The sequence below is a fragment of the Crinia signifera genome, chromosome 11, assembly GCF_055691185.1.
Source record: "Crinia signifera chromosome 11, ASM5569118v1, whole genome shotgun sequence".
Lineage (NCBI taxonomy): Eukaryota > Metazoa > Chordata > Amphibia > Anura > Myobatrachidae > Crinia > Crinia signifera.
Window position 1 is genome coordinate 77,186,872 of NC_139227.1, and position 17,893 is coordinate 77,204,764.

The 17,893-nt window shown below is 43.3% G+C and overlaps 1 protein-coding gene across 4 annotated transcripts in view; it reads left to right on the forward strand.

Moving 5' to 3' along the window:
* SNX15 (sorting nexin 15) overlaps nucleotides 1-13,252 on the forward strand; it is a 28,528-nt gene extending 15,276 nt beyond the window's left edge. Inside the window, exons 4-8 of one of the 4 annotated variants that reach the window (XM_083165147.1) lie at nucleotides 1,467-1,582; nucleotides 1,666-1,852; nucleotides 3,788-3,928; nucleotides 11,750-11,995; nucleotides 12,744-13,252. In XM_083165147.1, the coding sequence (XP_083021273.1) occupies nucleotides 1,467-1,582; nucleotides 1,666-1,852; nucleotides 3,788-3,928; nucleotides 11,750-11,995; nucleotides 12,744-12,850 (797 nt within the window). In that variant the 3' untranslated portion in view covers nucleotides 12,851-13,252. The remainder of the gene's footprint in view (nucleotides 1-1,466; nucleotides 1,583-1,665; nucleotides 1,853-3,787; nucleotides 3,929-11,749; nucleotides 11,996-12,743) is intronic. The other 3 variants (XM_083165148.1, XM_083165149.1, XM_083165150.1) reach the window with 3 other exon arrangements.
* The last annotated feature ends 4,641 nt before the right edge of the window (nucleotides 13,253-17,893 follow it).

The window sequence follows — 17,893 nt, forward strand, 5'->3', positions numbered from 1 at the left end:
TTCCTCTTCCAGCAATCCTTTCTAGACGCTACACTGGGGTGGGGAACCTCAGGCCCAGGGGCCGTATGCGGCCCCTTTAGCCGGTTTGAGTGGCCTCCCCACCCTTTGCCAGGAGTCAAGTACAGGGGAATTCTCGTGAGAAGTTGGTAGTTCTTGCGAGATTCCTCTTAATTAACAGCAGCCGGAGACTGTCCGTCCTATTCAGCGGCCGCCGTCAGAGCGTGAAACGGCTGCAGTAGGACAATTTGTAAGAGAAATTTTTACATATGGCTCCCGACGGATTTTTTCTCCATACAAACGGCCCATGGCACAAAAAAGGTTCCCCACCCCTGCGTTACACAGTGCATCAGCCTAGTGCCTATGTGCTGTGTCTGTCTTCCGGCTGGCTCCCTGGGCATGCGCAAGATCTCGCTAGTTGCACAAGATCTCCTCTGCAGCCCGCAGCTGCCACAGTCAGGGTCAGCGCTGTCCCTGCTGTGGTGTATGGGCAATGACAACTGCAGCTGTGGAAATCTATAACTGCAGTTGTTGGAATGATCAGTGCTCCTCACCATTCATACATTCTTCTCTCATATTGACATGCTGTCTTGTAAATAGTAGTGCCGGTAATGAAAGGGGTGCTGTGTCATATAGCACACTTCTGCTTGGCGTGGATACCGCTCCCCATTTACACAGTTTGTGAACGACCACTAAATGTGCGTGATTGATTTATATGAATCATCCATCTTTGTTTAATCCCTAATCACCTTGTTTTAGTAGCAACCAAAAATATTTTTAATATAAAATGTATTGTTTTGTTTTCTAAAAACTAACACTCTTCGCTTGCCCATTGTTTCAGTAGTGCGACCTTGAACTGTCTTTCTAATCCTTAAGCAGCCCATACACGCTGCTATGAGGGCGTGCTTTCCGTGCTGTACTAGCACAGATCACATTGCATTGCATTGCATGTTCATCCGTTGTGCATGCAATTTGATGCAATTTGATGAAACCTAAGTACAAAAAGTATGTGCAAGCACATACTTTTTGTACTTAGTTTTCATCAAATTGCATCAAATTGCATGCACAACGGATGAACATGCAATGCAATGCAATGTGATCTGTGCTAGTACAGCACGCCCACAAAGCAGCGTGTATGGGCAGCTTTAAACCTACATTCACTAGACTGATACCTTGGTCACTGTTGCAATTGATCACGCCATTACAAAAAAAAGTTGTAGCCATCTAAAAATGTTGCAAAATTCTAAAATCTCAGTCCACTATATATTTTATTGCTGTACTAAAAACAAAAAATGAAATGAGCCCATCAGTCATTGCTCCAACATAGACCATGTTGTATATTTGACATGGCATATACATTGCCTACCCTGACAGACTCCTCCTGTACACATATATCCTGTGGTGTTGCACTAATGTTGTGGATAACACATGTTGAGTTCGATCTTAGACCAGCATTTTCCTCTTATCAGGACGTTTTGAGGCTCCCGTTATAGAAGAACGGAGACAAGCTGCAGAAGATATGCTGAGGTTCACTGTGACCATACCAGCTCTCAATAATAGCCCGCAGCTAAAGGACTTCTTCAGGGTAAGACGCCTGAATCTAGAACAGAGGTTTGCTCTTTTCTGTCTGCCCCTATGCACTGAATGGTGTTGTGTGTATGATATCAGCAGACAGGAGAAGCTTTGCAGCGCTCAGATGGTCCGGACTCTGCAGATGCACTTGTTCTGCCTCCGCCATTAATCCCTGAACCAGTTAGATGCTCTTCTATTGAAATAAAAGAAGAAGATGTAAATGGTGCAGGTGTGGCCGTACCAGAAGCGGTGACCGAAGTCATTGAGGACTGTATCAATAATGGTAAGTTATTGCATCGATAAGGAAAGGATGTGGAATTGAAAAACAGATTGGAAAATAAATTATATATGAGCTGTTCAGAGCGGTCACTTCACACTGTCATTTCGGTATACGGTCATTAAGCCAAAACTATTAAGGTCAACCACTGAATGTTGACAGGCCTTGGGTCGACACCTGAAATAGGTTGACAGAGTCTGAAGGTCGACACAAGCATTGGGCTGACAATGGGAAGGTCGACAGTGAAACGTCACTTTTTGTGTGTGTGTGTGTGCAGGCCGACATAAAGTTGGTCGACTCATGCCGGTCATTTTCCCTGTCACTATTTCCACTACTTCCATTTGTAGAGTCACTTACTTTACCAGTAGTATCTCACACTGGTACTGATGCAAGCGTATGCATTCCCCAGCACAGTCAGAATGCTCAGTGTTATGGTGTCAACATGATGTTAATGTCGGAATGGACAATATGTTGACATTGGGGATGGGGTTGACCTTTTTATAGCATTATGGTTGTGTTGGCATTTTACAAGTCGACATGTACTCTGTTGCTATACAGTGTTGCCATTTTATATACAGAATTACCATATGTATCCTAATGCAAGTTGACCACAATTGCGAACATATAGCCGACATGGAGGAAGAAAGGCGTTTACATGCGCTCACTGGACACCCCTTCAGCCTCAAGTGGAGATGCAACTGAGTTAGATACAACACTTCACCAGCCTGTACTGATCTGGAGCATGCCCAGTGCCAGACACACGTGGGGCCTGATTCAGGATCAGAAGCAATCTTTCACTGCTTAGTGAGCAGCTAAATGCCACCCCGCCAAACACCACCCCCCTCCCTGCCACCAGCATCCCCTCGGTAACATGCAAAGGGGTATATCTGAAAACACACACCCTTGTATGCGGCCGAAGGGAAGTTAAATCATTCGATGGTCGCCGACCATCGAATAATTTCTCTCCCCTTTTATAAATAAATCAGTGAAAACTGATCATGTGACATCAGCGGCCCGCCCTGATCAGGGATCGCCATGCCATGAAACGCTGGGCGTTCCCCTCTATCCCCTACTCATGTTAACGCCTCGGCGACTGTGATTCTCGCCGAAGCCGTTCTTACCATCGGAACGGGGACGAATTTGGCCCTGTCCGATCCAAGTAGAATCGCCCCCGCAGTCTGTTGACCATAGCAACTCTTGGTCAGATCTGCATCAGCCTCACAGTATTTGTAGTATCCTAACCGATGTTTCCATTATTATTGTTAGGATTATTTTTAACGATCGCTGCTTCTCAATGTTTGTATTGTATTGTTACCTATAATTGGTGTCATGTGGATTTAACTATGCAATGTGTCCCTACAAGAACATCAGAATACATTGCTAGTCTGGCTGCAGCAATCTGATGCTCATATGACACCGGTCTTATCATATAGTGGATACCAATGTGATGTGGTTAAAATATCGGCATTCAGGATTGCGACATATACTAGAGCAGGGGTAGGCAATAAGCATCCCCCCAGCTGTTGATGAACTACACATCCCAGCATGCCTTGCATCAGTTTCACAAGAAAAAAAACAAGTATGTACCATCGCTGGCTATTGAGTTCTAGCAAGTAAGATGCAATTGTTGTTGTTGTTTTTTTTTTTTTTATTAGTTCTGCTTAGTCACACGATATTAGAACTGCAGTATATTAGCCATTTGGGAATGATTCAAAATAGCATTATTATACTAAAAGAACAGTCACTATGAGCAACGCTGGCATTTTAATGGATGTCTGGAGGATCGTTCACAGCAACATTGGCACTCAAAGGGTTAAATTACAAAACCAGACAGGTTTTGCCTTTTTAAAATATTGCCATGTTAAATCTAGCGGCATGGATGAGGAGAGAAGAGCTTCTGTACGCTGAAACAGTTAATGACACAGTTGTTCCTTTCTACAGAACCAACTGCCTTTGATTTACTCTTTGATCTAAGTGAAGATTTGTGCCAGGTAGAAGCTGATGAGGCCGACCATCCTCTTCCATCTACGAAAACGCTGGCCCCTACGGACTTGGCTTTGTTTGACCCTTGTTATACTGAAGGTAAGCAAGTGTTACATTTCCTGGTAGGATACATAGTTCTCCATAATCAGTGGGTGGAACTACCATCATTGCAGGGAATGCAGTGGCAGCAGTGCTTGAGGTGACAGGGGCCAGTATATGATCATTAGGTCAACCTAACCCCATGTTGACCTTTGGAGGGTGTCGACCTTCATGTGGTTGACCTAATGAGCCACGCCCACAGGATGTTACAGCCATTGCAAACGGCTGCATGTATTATCAGCTGATGCCGGCATTAGTAGCAAGTACAGACTCCTGTGAAATGAGCTGCGTGGACCGGCAGGAGGATGGGCTGCATTGCTGCCTACTATCTATTTACACTGGGGCCTTGAGATATTGTGTTCTGCCCTTTCCAAAGTGGATAATGGTTATCCACATAAAATGGCACAATGCCCATCTTTTTCTATTGTCAAAGGTGATTCAGTTTTAAAATGTTTTGTAGGTGGTGGATTAAACGATCAACAGTATATCGATAGACCATCAGTAGGTCGTCCTATCTCTCAGCTCCCATGCCTCTCCAAGCTACTGGAGAGACTTGTCTACTCTCGCCTCACAAACTTTCTTAACTCTCACACCCTATTAGACCCGCTTCAGTCAGGCTTTCACTCTCAACACTCCACTGAGACAGCACTGACTAAAGTGGTGAATGATTTGGTAACTGCTAAGTCTAAAGGCCATTACTCACTACTTATTCTTCTCGAGCTTTCTGGTGCGTTTGACACTGTGGATCACTCTCTTCTCTTACATACACTACACTCCCTAGGTCTTAATGATACAGCCCTTTCCTGGTTCACATCTTACCTATCTGAACGCTCTTTCAGTGTTCGCTTCTCTGACTCTACTTCCTCTTCACTACCTCTGTCAGTCAGAGTTCCGCAAGGCTCAGTCTTCTGCTTTTCTCAATCTACACTTCCTCTCTTGGCAAACTAATCCGCTCTTACAGATTTCAGTATCACTTATATGCGGATGATACTCAAATCTATCTATCAACCCCAGAGTTGTCACCAGTGGTTTTGGGCCGAGTCTCTGAATGTCTCTCTGCCATCTCAATTTGGATGTCTTCTCGCCAACTCAAACTCAATATTTCCAAAAGAGAATTACTTATATTCCCGTCAACTAAGAACAGTTACCATCCTGACATCTCCATCACTGTTGACAACTCTACAATCTACCCTACCCCACAAGCTCGTTACTTAGGGGTCATCCTCAACTCTGAACTATCCTTTCTTCCTCACATTCAATCTGTCTCCAAATCATGTTACATGCTTCTAAAAAACATACCCAGAATACGACCCTATCTCACACAAGACACTACTAAATCTCTTATCCATGCACTCATTATATCCCGCATTGATTATTGCAAAAGTCTCCTAACTGCCAATAACAAAAATTGGAATAAGACTTAGCCGGCGCTTGGAATATTCACAGGTAGTCACAGATTTTTCTCCCATGCAGCGGGTAACATGTGAGGATAAGAAATGATATATGATAGTGAAGTACGTTCAAACAACTTCATTTAATACACATAAAATTCATACACGGCATATGCTTATGCTAAAAAACAATGTGAGCACATCAATGAGTGCTTCCACTTTAAAATAGTTCAATCCTTGCAAGCAACAATGGAGGGTAATTACCGGATCCAGAGGGAACTAGCTGTTTAGGCAGTTCCACAAACGCATGTGAGAGTCACAATCCAACGTGTATAACTGCTGGGCTCATCACCACAAGTTTCTCCCGGTCCCTTCTTGCTTCAAGGTGATCTGCACTAGAGCTACCTCTTGTGGTGATGAGCCCAGCAGTTATACACGTTGGATTGTGACTCTCACATGCGTTTGTGGAACTGCCTAAACAGCTAGTTCCCTCTGGATCCGGTAATTACCCTCCATTGTTGCTTGCAAGGATTGAACTATTTTAAAGTGGAAGCACTCATTGATGTGCTCACATTTTTTTTTAGCATAAGCATATGCCGTGTATGAATTTTATGTGTATTAAATGAAGTTGTTTGAACGTACTTCACTATCATATATCATTTCTTATCCTCACATGTTACCCGCTGCATGGGAGAAAAATCTGTGACTACCTGTGAATATTCCAAGCGCCGGCTAAGTCTTATTCCAATTTTTGTTATTGGTGTTTGGTGAAGGTTTAGAGGAAACCTATAGGAGTATTTAGACTATCTGGCCGCTGGAGGCGCAAATTACTTGTTTACTTATCCTTTGTTACATATTTAGTGTTGAGTCTCCTAACTGGTCTTCCCAAGAACAGACTCCTCACTGCAATCCATTTGAAATGCTGCTGCTAGGCTGATCTTCCTACCAAGACACTCATCATCTGCTGATCCGCTCTGCCAGTCCCTCCATTGGTTGCCTATATCTTACCGTATTCAATATAAAACACTTCTACTCGCATATAAAGCTATTAACCTTACTGCACCAGCTTATATATCCTTACTTATCACAAAATATCTCCCATCTCGACCACTTCGCTCTGCACATAATCTGCGTCTCTCTTCTGCACGGATCACTAGCTCCCATTCACTATTACAGGACTTTCATCGGGCTGCTCCCATCCTATGGAATGCCCTTCCATGCACTCTCCGCTAGCCTCCAAATTTTTTCAAGCGTTCCCTGAAAACTCACTTCTTCAGGCAAGCATATTATATTTAAGTTCTACACGCATAACTCTCTGAGGCACTTATGTATTATATAGCTTCCCTTCTGGACTTGATGGGACTGCTATGCTATTACTGGTGCCTGTCCTTGTGTTTCCCTCCTATGCCCCTATAGATTGTTAGCTTGCAGCAGGTCCTTCTAACCTCCAAGTCTGTCTGTTGTTACCCAGTTTGTTTTATTACGGTCTACTATTGTAATGCGCAACGGAATCTGCTGCGCTATATAAGAAACTGTAAATAATAATAATAGGCTGACACGGACTTAGGTCAACAGGGACAAAATTACAGCGAACGGGGAATACATGTGAAGTAATGCTCGCTGCGCTCGCCACACTATATAACATCAACTCCACGCCGACGTGGATAGTGGGGGTATGAAAAGGTCGGAGGACGCGGGCTGGCTGCGCTCGCCACGCTTCGGGCTGGCGTTGATAGTGGCGTGGGGGTGCATTTAACATTGTAAGCGCCTATTAAGGTGCTTATACAATTAAAGATTGTATATACAATTTAAAATTGCAATTTGTATAAGCACCTTAATAGGTGCTTACAATGTTAAATCCACTGCCACTATCAACGCCAACCCGAAGCGTGGCGAGCGCAGCGTGCCCGCGAGGGGCGGCGGTACGCGTCCTCCGAACTTTTCATACCCCCACTATCCACGTCAGCGTGGAGTTGATTTTATATAGTGTGGCGAGCGCAGTGAGCCACCGAGCCCGAAGCGTGGCAAGCATTACTTCACATGTATTCCGCATGCGCTCGCCACACTATATAAAGTCAACTCCACGTGCATAGTGGGGGTATGAAAAGGTCGGAGGACGCGTACCGCCGCCCCTCGCGGGCTCGCCATGCTTCAGGTTGGCGTTGATAGCACAGGTGGCGTGGGGGTGCTTTTAACATTGTAAGCACCTATTACGGTGCTTATACAATTATAGGGGGCACATTTAACATTGAAAACACCCATTAGGGTGCTTATACAATTTCAAATCTTATACCATTGTATATGCCATACAATGGCATACAATTCGATGGTATACAATTTGAAATTGTATAACATTTGCTAACATTGTATCGCATCGCATACCATCGTATGCCTTATGGTATGCGATGGGCGCCGTGATAATACACAAGTACCATTTTCTGTTTACGGTCTATCTTCCATCTGCATTCTATCCATGGTTTTATTTTTTATTTTTTTATTTATTTATATAAAATCATAAAAAAAAAACAACTAGCAGTCTTTTTTGCTTTTATAAAACTAAAATATGAAAGCTCCCTCTGCGGACAGCTATTAGCCACCAGCATGACTACAAACAGTCCTGTTGGTTATACCAGAACTGATGCACAGCTTTACATAATTAAAAAGGTGGCTGCTTTATGGACTAAGAAAGATTGTTCACTCCTGGGACTCCCCTGATATAGTAGTCCAAATGATTTATTACCATCTTTTTTTATATAGCGCACACACATTTCACAGTGCTCTACAGAGAATATTTGGCCTTTAACATTAATTCCTTTTCCAGTGGAGATTACAATCTGTATTCCCTACCACATGTACATGTACACATTAACGCTAGAGTTAATTTTGTAGGGTGCCAATTAACCGGCCAGTATATGGATTGTGGGAGGAAACTGGAGTGCCCGGAGTAAACCCATGCAAGCACTGGGAGAATATACAAACTCCATACAGTTAGGGCCATGGTTGGGAAGCAAACCCATGACCTCGTAGCTCTGAGGCAGCAATGCTGGGATGACCTCAGAGCCTTGAGGCAGCAATGCTGAGATGACCTCGGCGCTGTGAGGCGGCAATGCTGAGATGACCTCGGCGGCAATGCTGAGATGACCTCGGCGCTGTGAGGCGGCAATGCTGGGATGACCTCGGCGCTGTGAGGCGGCAATGCTGAGGTGACCTCGGCGCTGTGAGGCGGCAATGCTGAGGTGACCTCGGCGCTGTGAGGCAGCAATGCTGAGAAGTTCATAAATTTGTGTAAATATTTCTGGTTTACATAAAATAATAACTCGAAACTGGTTCCAAGTTCATAATGACTATACTGTACGGCGGATATTCTCGTTCCCGTGTAGTACTGACATCTAGTGGCAGTCACTGGTGATAGTCTGCTTCTCTTTTAAGCATTGATTCCTAATCGCTGTAGTAAGTAACCCAGTCTGGTTCACTTTAAAGGCAGCAGGTCAAAAAAGCACAAAGGGCGAACTCTGGGCTGAGCATATAGAACGCCCATTTTTTAAAAGCTATATAAACTTTGCTGTAAAAATACCTTTTGAAAATAACATGAATGTAACGTCCTACCCCTTATGTATTTTTTTAAATTCTCGCTGCTAGTCCAAACAGGGTAGTCACCTGGAAAGAGGTAAAATCACTAGGGGAGGGGGACAGCCGGGAAATGGTCAGGTCTATCTATTGATATTGATATCATTAGTGTATAGGTATGGTGGCATGACCAAGCTTTTGGCAGATTAAGAATTATTTAAGAAACTATAAGGCAACAATAAAAGGGAATATCACACCTGTGGGTGAGTACAGTGTACACTATAAATTTTTTTTATTAAAATGACCTGATCTAAATAAGCATCATATAAAAAGACATATTGAATAATATGAGAATTATTGCTGGTCACCTGGACGGGTAAAGTTTTTCCCTGAAATGTATAAAGTCTCTTAGGGGGAGGAATGATTAGATAATATTACCAGTTCAGAGTGCAGAACGAAGTAGCAGTCCTGTATAAAGTCTCAGGGGCTGATAAATAGAGTTTTCAGAAATGATCGCATGAGCTGTTGCAAAAAAAATCACTCAAAGTAATGCCATTGCTTGTGGATTGCATGCCACGGAAACCCACAGTGTGGTCCAGCGAATGACTTTGAGATGAAATTGTCTCTACCTTCAGCTCCTGTCGGACGTGTAGATTGGGGATGCCACAATACTTTGCCATCACTTTCAGATTTTCTTTACCCGGGTGCAGCAGAAGACTAGGTACTTGTTTCCTAGCACGGCGCCCATCGCATACCGTACTTAGTGGTGTGCGATGCGATATTCCTGTTAAATTAACAGGAGTGCTTGTACAATGAAATATCGCATAGCATTGCATGCCAGCAAATGGCATTCGATGCAATGCGATTTTTAATTGTACAAGCACCCTGATGGGTGCTTACAATGTTAGATGCATCCCCATTGTCAACGCCACCCCCACTATCAACGGCAACCCGAAGCGTGGCGGTACGCGTCCTCCGACCTTTTTACACCCCCACTATCCACTATACGTGGAGTTGATTTTAGAAAGTGTGGCGAGGGGACGCGGAATACATGTAGAGTAATCCGTGTCCCCTCGCGGGGCTCGCCACACTGTCTAAAAACAACTCCACGCCGACGTGGATAGTGGGGGTATGAAAAGGTCGGAGGACTCATACTGCCGCCGCGCTTCGGGTTCGCGTTGATAGTGGTGGGTGGCATTGACAATGGGGGTGCATTTAACATTGTAAGCACCCATCAGGGTGCTTGTACAATTAAAAATCGAATCTCATCGCATGCCGCTATATTGCATGCGATGCGATTGTATAAGATGCACTTCGATCAAAATTGGGGGCGCCGTGCTAGGAAACAAGTACCGAAGACTACATTACCTTGGCACTTATTCAGAGAATGGACATTACTAATGCCTCTTTCAGGCATATGCAAAAATCCCGGGATTTTTTTACATGCACACATAATCCCGGGACTAGCGTATGTCTGAAAGGCTATTCCTGGGATTTTAGTCGACTAAAATCCGGGGTCCTGCGCACCTGCAATTCATTTTTAAAAACCCAAGATTGTACCGGGTTTAAAATCCTAGGTGGTATGTCTGAAAGGCGTATTCAGTACCTGCTAGTCTGCCACCATTTTTCTCACTGCAGTGGAAGGGAGTCCTATCCCAGCAGGGATTATCATGCACCAAACCACTGCGATCAGACTTTGAGTAGGAGTTCTTTATTCAAAAATTTTAAAATTCTACATTATGCCAGAGTCCTCTCCTCATTTTTGTATTGCTGGAATATCCATTGCACTATTCCTTATGGCTTGTCCCCAACTGCCCAGATTCCACATGGCCTTCCAAACATTGATTCTGGATGATGGCATTTCTGAAGATATAGCACGGCTTAGATGCTGCCATGTTGCCTCTCATCACATGAATAGCTCCTATCCCCGTGAACTCAACTTTCACACGGCTGTCCCAGCCTATCGAAGCACTGAGTGCCTTATTTACATATTCCAGGTTTACTAGCACATGACCAGTACAACTTGTCTCACCAGTAGTTCCTGGTCAGTTTACTTCATCTTCCTGTCACTATTTGCGTGTGTCCACCGTTCCGGAACAAATCATTCAGCACTGTGTTAGTGCTCTTCTCTGGTGCTCAGCCTTGCCATACAGCAGCCTGCTCCTACCTACAATAATCAAAGGCCTTATGGAAGCCTTGTTGCCTTTGTATGCCCACCTGTACCAACATATCCCAGAACTTCCTTCCAACTTACTCATTTCCTGTGCGTGCTTCTTTTCCACTATATTCCTGAAATCCGTTATAATCGTCTGCTCAAGCAGCATTTCCTGTGATTCTATTTCAGCTATAAATCGGTTTGATTTCAACATGCCAACTGTGCTGTATAGGACATCCCAGCTTCCATTCTAGATCTTACCTGCAGATGGCGCATTTAATAGAGTGTATACAGTTCCTCCAAGTTATGACACCGTTTTTAAAGCACCACATCCTTCCAGTATTCTAGTTTTTATCAGTGATCATCCACAGTCAGGCAGTCCACTTCCACTAGCGCTCTACCTAAGTTTCATCTGTACTGCTTCCGTGAATACTGAACAATGAGTAAAGACCTCATCCTTGCACACAGATTTATTCACAACCGTTTCTGTGCCCACAACAAATACAAAATCTGACAAACACTATTGGTTTGGTCCCAAAAAAGGGGCCATCCAGGAAGAGGGTCGTGTCCTTGGATGGCAACACTGGTTGCACAGCCCTAGTTATAGACCTATTCGGTTTTATGGTTCTACAGGAGCTCTAGAAAGACCAGATTCCTACCTCCTACTGTACTGTATAATTAGGGTGCATGATTCCATTAAGAGTGCAGTATATTTTGTTACAAATATAGATGGTGCATCTGTGGAATTGGATACCTCTTTGAATCTGCTGTCTTTGAAGTGCGAAGGGGAGGAGTTGACCTCTACCCTTTCTCTTGGTGAAGAAGAAGTGTCTTACATCTCAGAAGCTACTTATGAGGTGAAGAAAGCAATGGAAAGCGAGTTAGCTGGAGATTACCAAGATGCCTTCAAGCTTTTCCGAAATGCAGTGGATATCTTATTAAAAGGAGTGAAAGGTAAAATTGTAATTATTTCTGGTTTACTATTCTTCTAGGAGATTAAATCATCTCCATGTGCCCTGTCACACAGCCTATAGGAACATCATCCTACTGGCTAATTGCCCCTATTGTTTCCCATGCTTCTTGCCTACTCAGTTACAGAAGAGGACATTAATAGCTATATTTCCATTTACACACTTCATAAAGGTGAATTATAATAATTTCAAGGTAAATTATGAACATCCTTCAAATATTTGTATACAGTAGACTTTGGAACGTTTAAATGTATGTTTATTGTAAGGTGTACAGCTCGAAGTTATCATGGTGTTCCAGTATTCCAGTGCATTCTAATGGGGCCTAAACACTGGCTAGAATCCTTAGAAAATAACCTAATATCGCTCCTGGTGTAGGAGCCATAGAATCGCTATCACCGGGCTATTAAGATCCTGCATGCAGGATAACTCTAGTCAGAACGCCAGACAGGGCCAGTGTTCTCACCGGAGAACACTGGCCCTGACCGATCGCTCAGCACACAGCGCTGTGTGCTGAGCGATCTTGCGGACTGATCTAGCATGTGTAGGCCCTCATAAGATTGCAAGTGTCAGGAGAGGGTCATCTCTGTTTATGTAAAGTATCTCCTGGCTGCATGAAACCCGTTGTCGTTTTACAATAATTTATAACTGAAAGACTTCTAATTTTGCGGTACAATGTAACATTAATCCAATGCACTTTGCATTATAGAGTATATATTATTTTTTTCCACCAGATGACACTTGCCAAGACAGACGAGATGCTGTGACTCGCAGAACAGCAGAATATCTCCACCATGCGGAAAAGATCTTTCTAGAGCACATAGATGGGAGCACCGAGTGATCCCAAATCAGCACAGAAAAGTTGCTGGATCTGTTATAAAAGGCATTTTCAGTTGTTATTTTAATTCAGAATTGGAACTGTAACAAGAGGACTACTGCACGCTATGCTTTATATACAAATATGAGACACAAGGATTTTTGCACCTTCTCCGTATAGGTGGCCCATGGAACCTCCAATCACGTGCTTCCTTTTAAAGTTTGTATGTTTTCTTTTCTCTGTAATCTCCTCAGCAGAGTTGGGCAAAGTGTTGGACGCCTGACGAGACGTTCGTTTCTAGAATGAGTTCCCAGATTTTTATTTACTAGATTTTGTTCATTTACCAGTTGTGTAAACGTCCGAACTGAGAACCTTTGTTTTATAAGAGAATTATTCTGTGATAAATGCACCATTTGAGTGTGTAAAGGAAGTATTGTGTTTTTTTTCCTAATATTCTGCTGCTTTCTAGTGGGAAACATCTGTTGCTTGAATCTGACTTAGGAAGGACAGACTTTCTCAGTGTATCATTACACAAACCCATACAACGTCATGCTGGTTCATAAGGACTGAATTCTCTGTGTGTAATAAGAATAGATGGGAAGATCTGTAAATGTGCTATACAGTTATGTTACCTGAAAGCTTTCCTGCTGGTCTCAGGCTACAGAGAATTACAAATCTCAAAGATGAGGTTCTGGACTAACCAGCATACCCCTAATGTTACCCCACTTCTCTACATTTAGCGGCAGACTCTGATGACGCCGCCTATTTATGAAACCGTATATGCATGGAATGCAGTTTTGAGGGGATAAACTGAAATATTAAGTATCCACTGGATGACTATGGAGGCAGTAAAGCAAATATCTTAATATATACTTCGATCCTTCCATTTCTGACAGTAGCTCTGTAGGGCTGCAAAGTTGTCAGATTTACCTCCATCAATGTATTCTGGAGTTCGTCCCCGGCAACTAATTGCCATACAAAGATGGAGTTAGCCAGTTGTACCCAGGGCTATTTTTCAGTAGGCTCCAGCAGGAACTGAGGCCCTTATTCTAGTTCACTCTTTCTGACAAAATATTTCTTAGATGGATAAAACCATGTGCACTGCAGGTGGGGCAGATGTTACTTGTGCAGAGATAATTAGATTTGGGTGGGGTTTTACTTCAACGTGAGATCTATATTGCAGTGTAAAAATAAAGCAGCCAGTATTTACCCTGCACGGAAACAAAATGACTCACCCAAATCTAATTCTCTCTGCACATTTTAAATCTGCCCCCCTGCAGTGCACATGGTTTTGTCCATCTAAGAAAGATTTTGTCAGAAAGAGTGAACTAGAATAAGGGCCTCAGTTCCTGCTGGAGCCTACTGAAAAATAGCCCTGGTTGTACCTATGGGCTACATTTTACAAAAACTATTGGTGAAAGTTTCCAAAGGAACTTCTTCCCAGCAATAGCCGCCACCTGTGCATGGTTAGTAGAACGCCCATGTGTGGGTGTCTCCACCCACTGGTGTGACCCATCTAACCACCATCTACTTTTCTTCATCTCATCTCATCCTCCCCTCTCACAGTCCCGCCATCACCAGACGCGATCTATGTTTTCTTGATGCTGCTATTTTATCCCCACTTAATACTCTTCTATTTACTTTATCCACCATAACCAAACAGATAGCCTCCTTCTATAACTCCACCCTTATCTCTGAATTAGATTCTGTTCCCCCCTCCACCATTCTAAACCCTAACCCTGGCACTCAAATCTGGCCCACTGCCTGTAAAAATGCTCACTCACCTCTCAGGGACTCTTGGAGAAATCTCGCCCTCCTTTGGACTTCCTCCGTTTCAAGTTTATTTTCTCTTCCTATATCTCTGTTATCGTCAAATAACACTTTTTGCGATCACTCATCTCTTGTCCGTCCTCCAGTCATCGCCACCTCTTTGATACTGTCAACACTCTCATTGTCTCCTCCCCTCCCTCACTGCCACTTTTCCTCCTCCTCTGAAATTGAGGCAACTCGAAATTTAATCTCCTCTGTAGTCCCGCCCCTTCCATAATTTCCCTCCAGCCAAACCACCTTGGGCTCCTTCCTCCCTACCAAATAGAAGGCAGTCCAATCACATGTATTATCCTCTCCAACCTCTACCTGCCCCAGGACCCCCTGCCCTCCTGCTTCCACCACTCCCTCATGGCCTGCAGGCCCTTTATGGGACACTGCGTGACTGGGATCTGTAAGAGTAATGTAATGAGGAGAGGAAGAATAATATCTTGTTTCTCCTTATAGTTTACTTTCTGCTGTCGGTCATTGTGCTTCCTATACACTACAGTGACTGCCAAAGTTGATGCTGCAAGTGTGATTTAGCAAACCTTGAAGAGTGAAAAAATTATAGGAGCTGATTGGTTGCTAGTTTATCAAACACAGGCTGTAACATTGTAGTTAGCTACTGATTGGTTAGTACTTTCTCTTTTTAATTTATCTTTCTCCAAGCTTTGATAATTCCGCCCTCTGGGAATGAGACTGGTGTAGAGCTGGGAAAATGTCTCGCACTGGTGAAATGTTCTCTTCACTTGTCCACAGAAAGGAATAACAAACAATTTTATTTTCCAGCAAATATTCAAAACAAGTCTTTAGAAAATAGCCATTTTAAAAATAGTTTTATTAACTGTATATGGTACTTTATTTTTTATTTTTTTAATGAATTCATCACTGTACATTCTATTGAGTAGAACAAATGAAAAGTGCTAGCGGCCTGTCTTTCTGAATGGGACTGCCTAACAGTGACAGTCACTTCTAATTGGAAGCGATCACTGTTAATCAAACATTTACTTCCAGGGTGAGGTCTTTTCTGCCCCTGGGACTGCCAGTCCGGACAGATTCCCATGAAAAGCTATTCCTCCGTTAAACTGTCAGGACTATCCGGCTTCTATGGGTTGGCTGCAGCTGATGCAGTCCATAGAAGCAAGCCTGTTCAGCAGTGCTGGAGTTAAGCCACACCCAATGTTGCCTGACCTATACCACTCCTCACTGTGAGGTCTAAGACTGCACCTGGGAAGAGATCAGACAGGTAAGCAGTTGCTGCATCACAGGTTTGCTTGCTAATGTTCGGTGCCATAGCAGCCAAGGGATTCGGTATGAAATCCCGACATGGACAAAATCCCGACATTTATAATCCCGACAGGGTCAAAATCCCAACATATAGAATGTACAGGTGAAACAGTCTACATGACGTTCGGTTGACAGGTGCGAGTTCGACATGGGTTTTTTTACCTTTTTTTTTTTTTTTTTTTTACCCGAATGTCGACACAGTCGACATGGACACAGTTGCAAGTGAACCGCAGCCCCTTGCATCACTCGCGATGCTTCGGGCACACTATTTTATTCTCCCACCACGCTGTAGTGGATGGTAGGGCATGAAATACCGCCTGTCGGCACATGTCGGTTAAAAAAACAGTGAAAAAACCCATGTTGACCCAAAGTCATGTAGACTGTTTCACTTGTACATTCTATATGTCGGGATTTTGTCCTTGTCCGGATTTTGACCCATTCGGGATTTTGACTGCATCCCAAGCCAAGACTATTGTTATTATTGTCAGACTTTATTTTTCAGGCATTTTCCACCTGGGTAACCCCTGGCACCTAATTCCTGCTGGGGTTTTTTTCCACTAACATTTGCATGTTAAACATTACAAATATGTAGTAAATAAATATAGTTTAGCCACTGATATATTATTGTTCTATAAGCAAGATTTCAAAAACATTTGCAAAATAGTGAGTTTTACATATACTTCTCATATATTGCAATTTACACTGACAAAACTGTAGTCTGCATTTGCTTTCTATTTATCGGGCACCTGTGATGGGTGTGGTAAAGTTCTTTAGGACACTGGTTTCCCTATATTACATGCCTGAACATCACTGTGCATAATATCAGGGGAACTAAGATTGGGAACTACTGACACATACAGATAAAAAGGGGGAAAAAATCTAGAATAGTTGCTATGGACTATAGCATACAGAGCAATGCTGGCAAATAAACCTCATAGACCTTTGTGTGACATTCAGGGGTAGATGTACGAAGCAGGGATAAGTGAGTCAGAGGAGAAGTGGCCCATAGCAACCAATCAGCACTGAAGTAACATCTATAATTTGCATAATATAAAATTATAGAGAGCATCTGATTGGTTGCCATGGGCCACTTCTCCTCTGGTTCACTTCTCTTCCCTTATCACTGTTTCATACATCTGCCCCTCAGTGGCATTTGCATGTGCCTTAATAATACTTAGCCACTGTGAGCATGATCAGATCCTTTACACCAGGCATGTCCAAACTATGGCCCTCCAGCTGTTGTGAAACTACACATCCCATCATGCCTTGCCATAGTATTAGCATTTCCTAATGGCAAAACTGTGGCAAGGCATGATGGGACTTGTAGTTTTACAACAGCTGGAGAGCCATAGTTTGTACATGGCTGCTTTACACTGAGGGTGAAATACTTAGGGCCAGATGTACTAAAGTAGAAAAGTGATAAAGCGGAGAGTGAAAAAGTACCAGACAATCAGCTCCTTCCTACCATGTTACAGGCTGTGTGTGGAAAAAATTACAGCTCTGGCTGGTTTATCACTCTCCATTTTTTAACTTTTCAAGGCTTAGTACATCTGGCCCTTTAAGGGAGATGTGTGAAGGAGACAATGGTGAAGTTGCCATGGGCCCATTGTGTTTGGGTCTATGAGCATGTTCAGTCATTTTGTTTCCACCCAAGGCCATGTACATAGAGCACTCAGTCTTGTTACCAGATATTCTGTGTAATAAAACCAATGGAGAGAAGCATGATGTACCAGGATCCCTGCATAACTGTACTTCACTTTTACATTAAACTATTATCCTTCATTTCATCTTCCCCTCATGATCTTCACATCCCATGAAAAATGAATACTCTTCTTTTGCACCTATTGTCATTTTGGTTTGTAACCATGCTGTCATATGTGAACTCTTCATAAAGGGTCAGGAAGTGGGTACTAGATAACAACCAGAATGGACTCCGGAAGGCCGGTACAGACAGGCACCCCCTGGACTGGA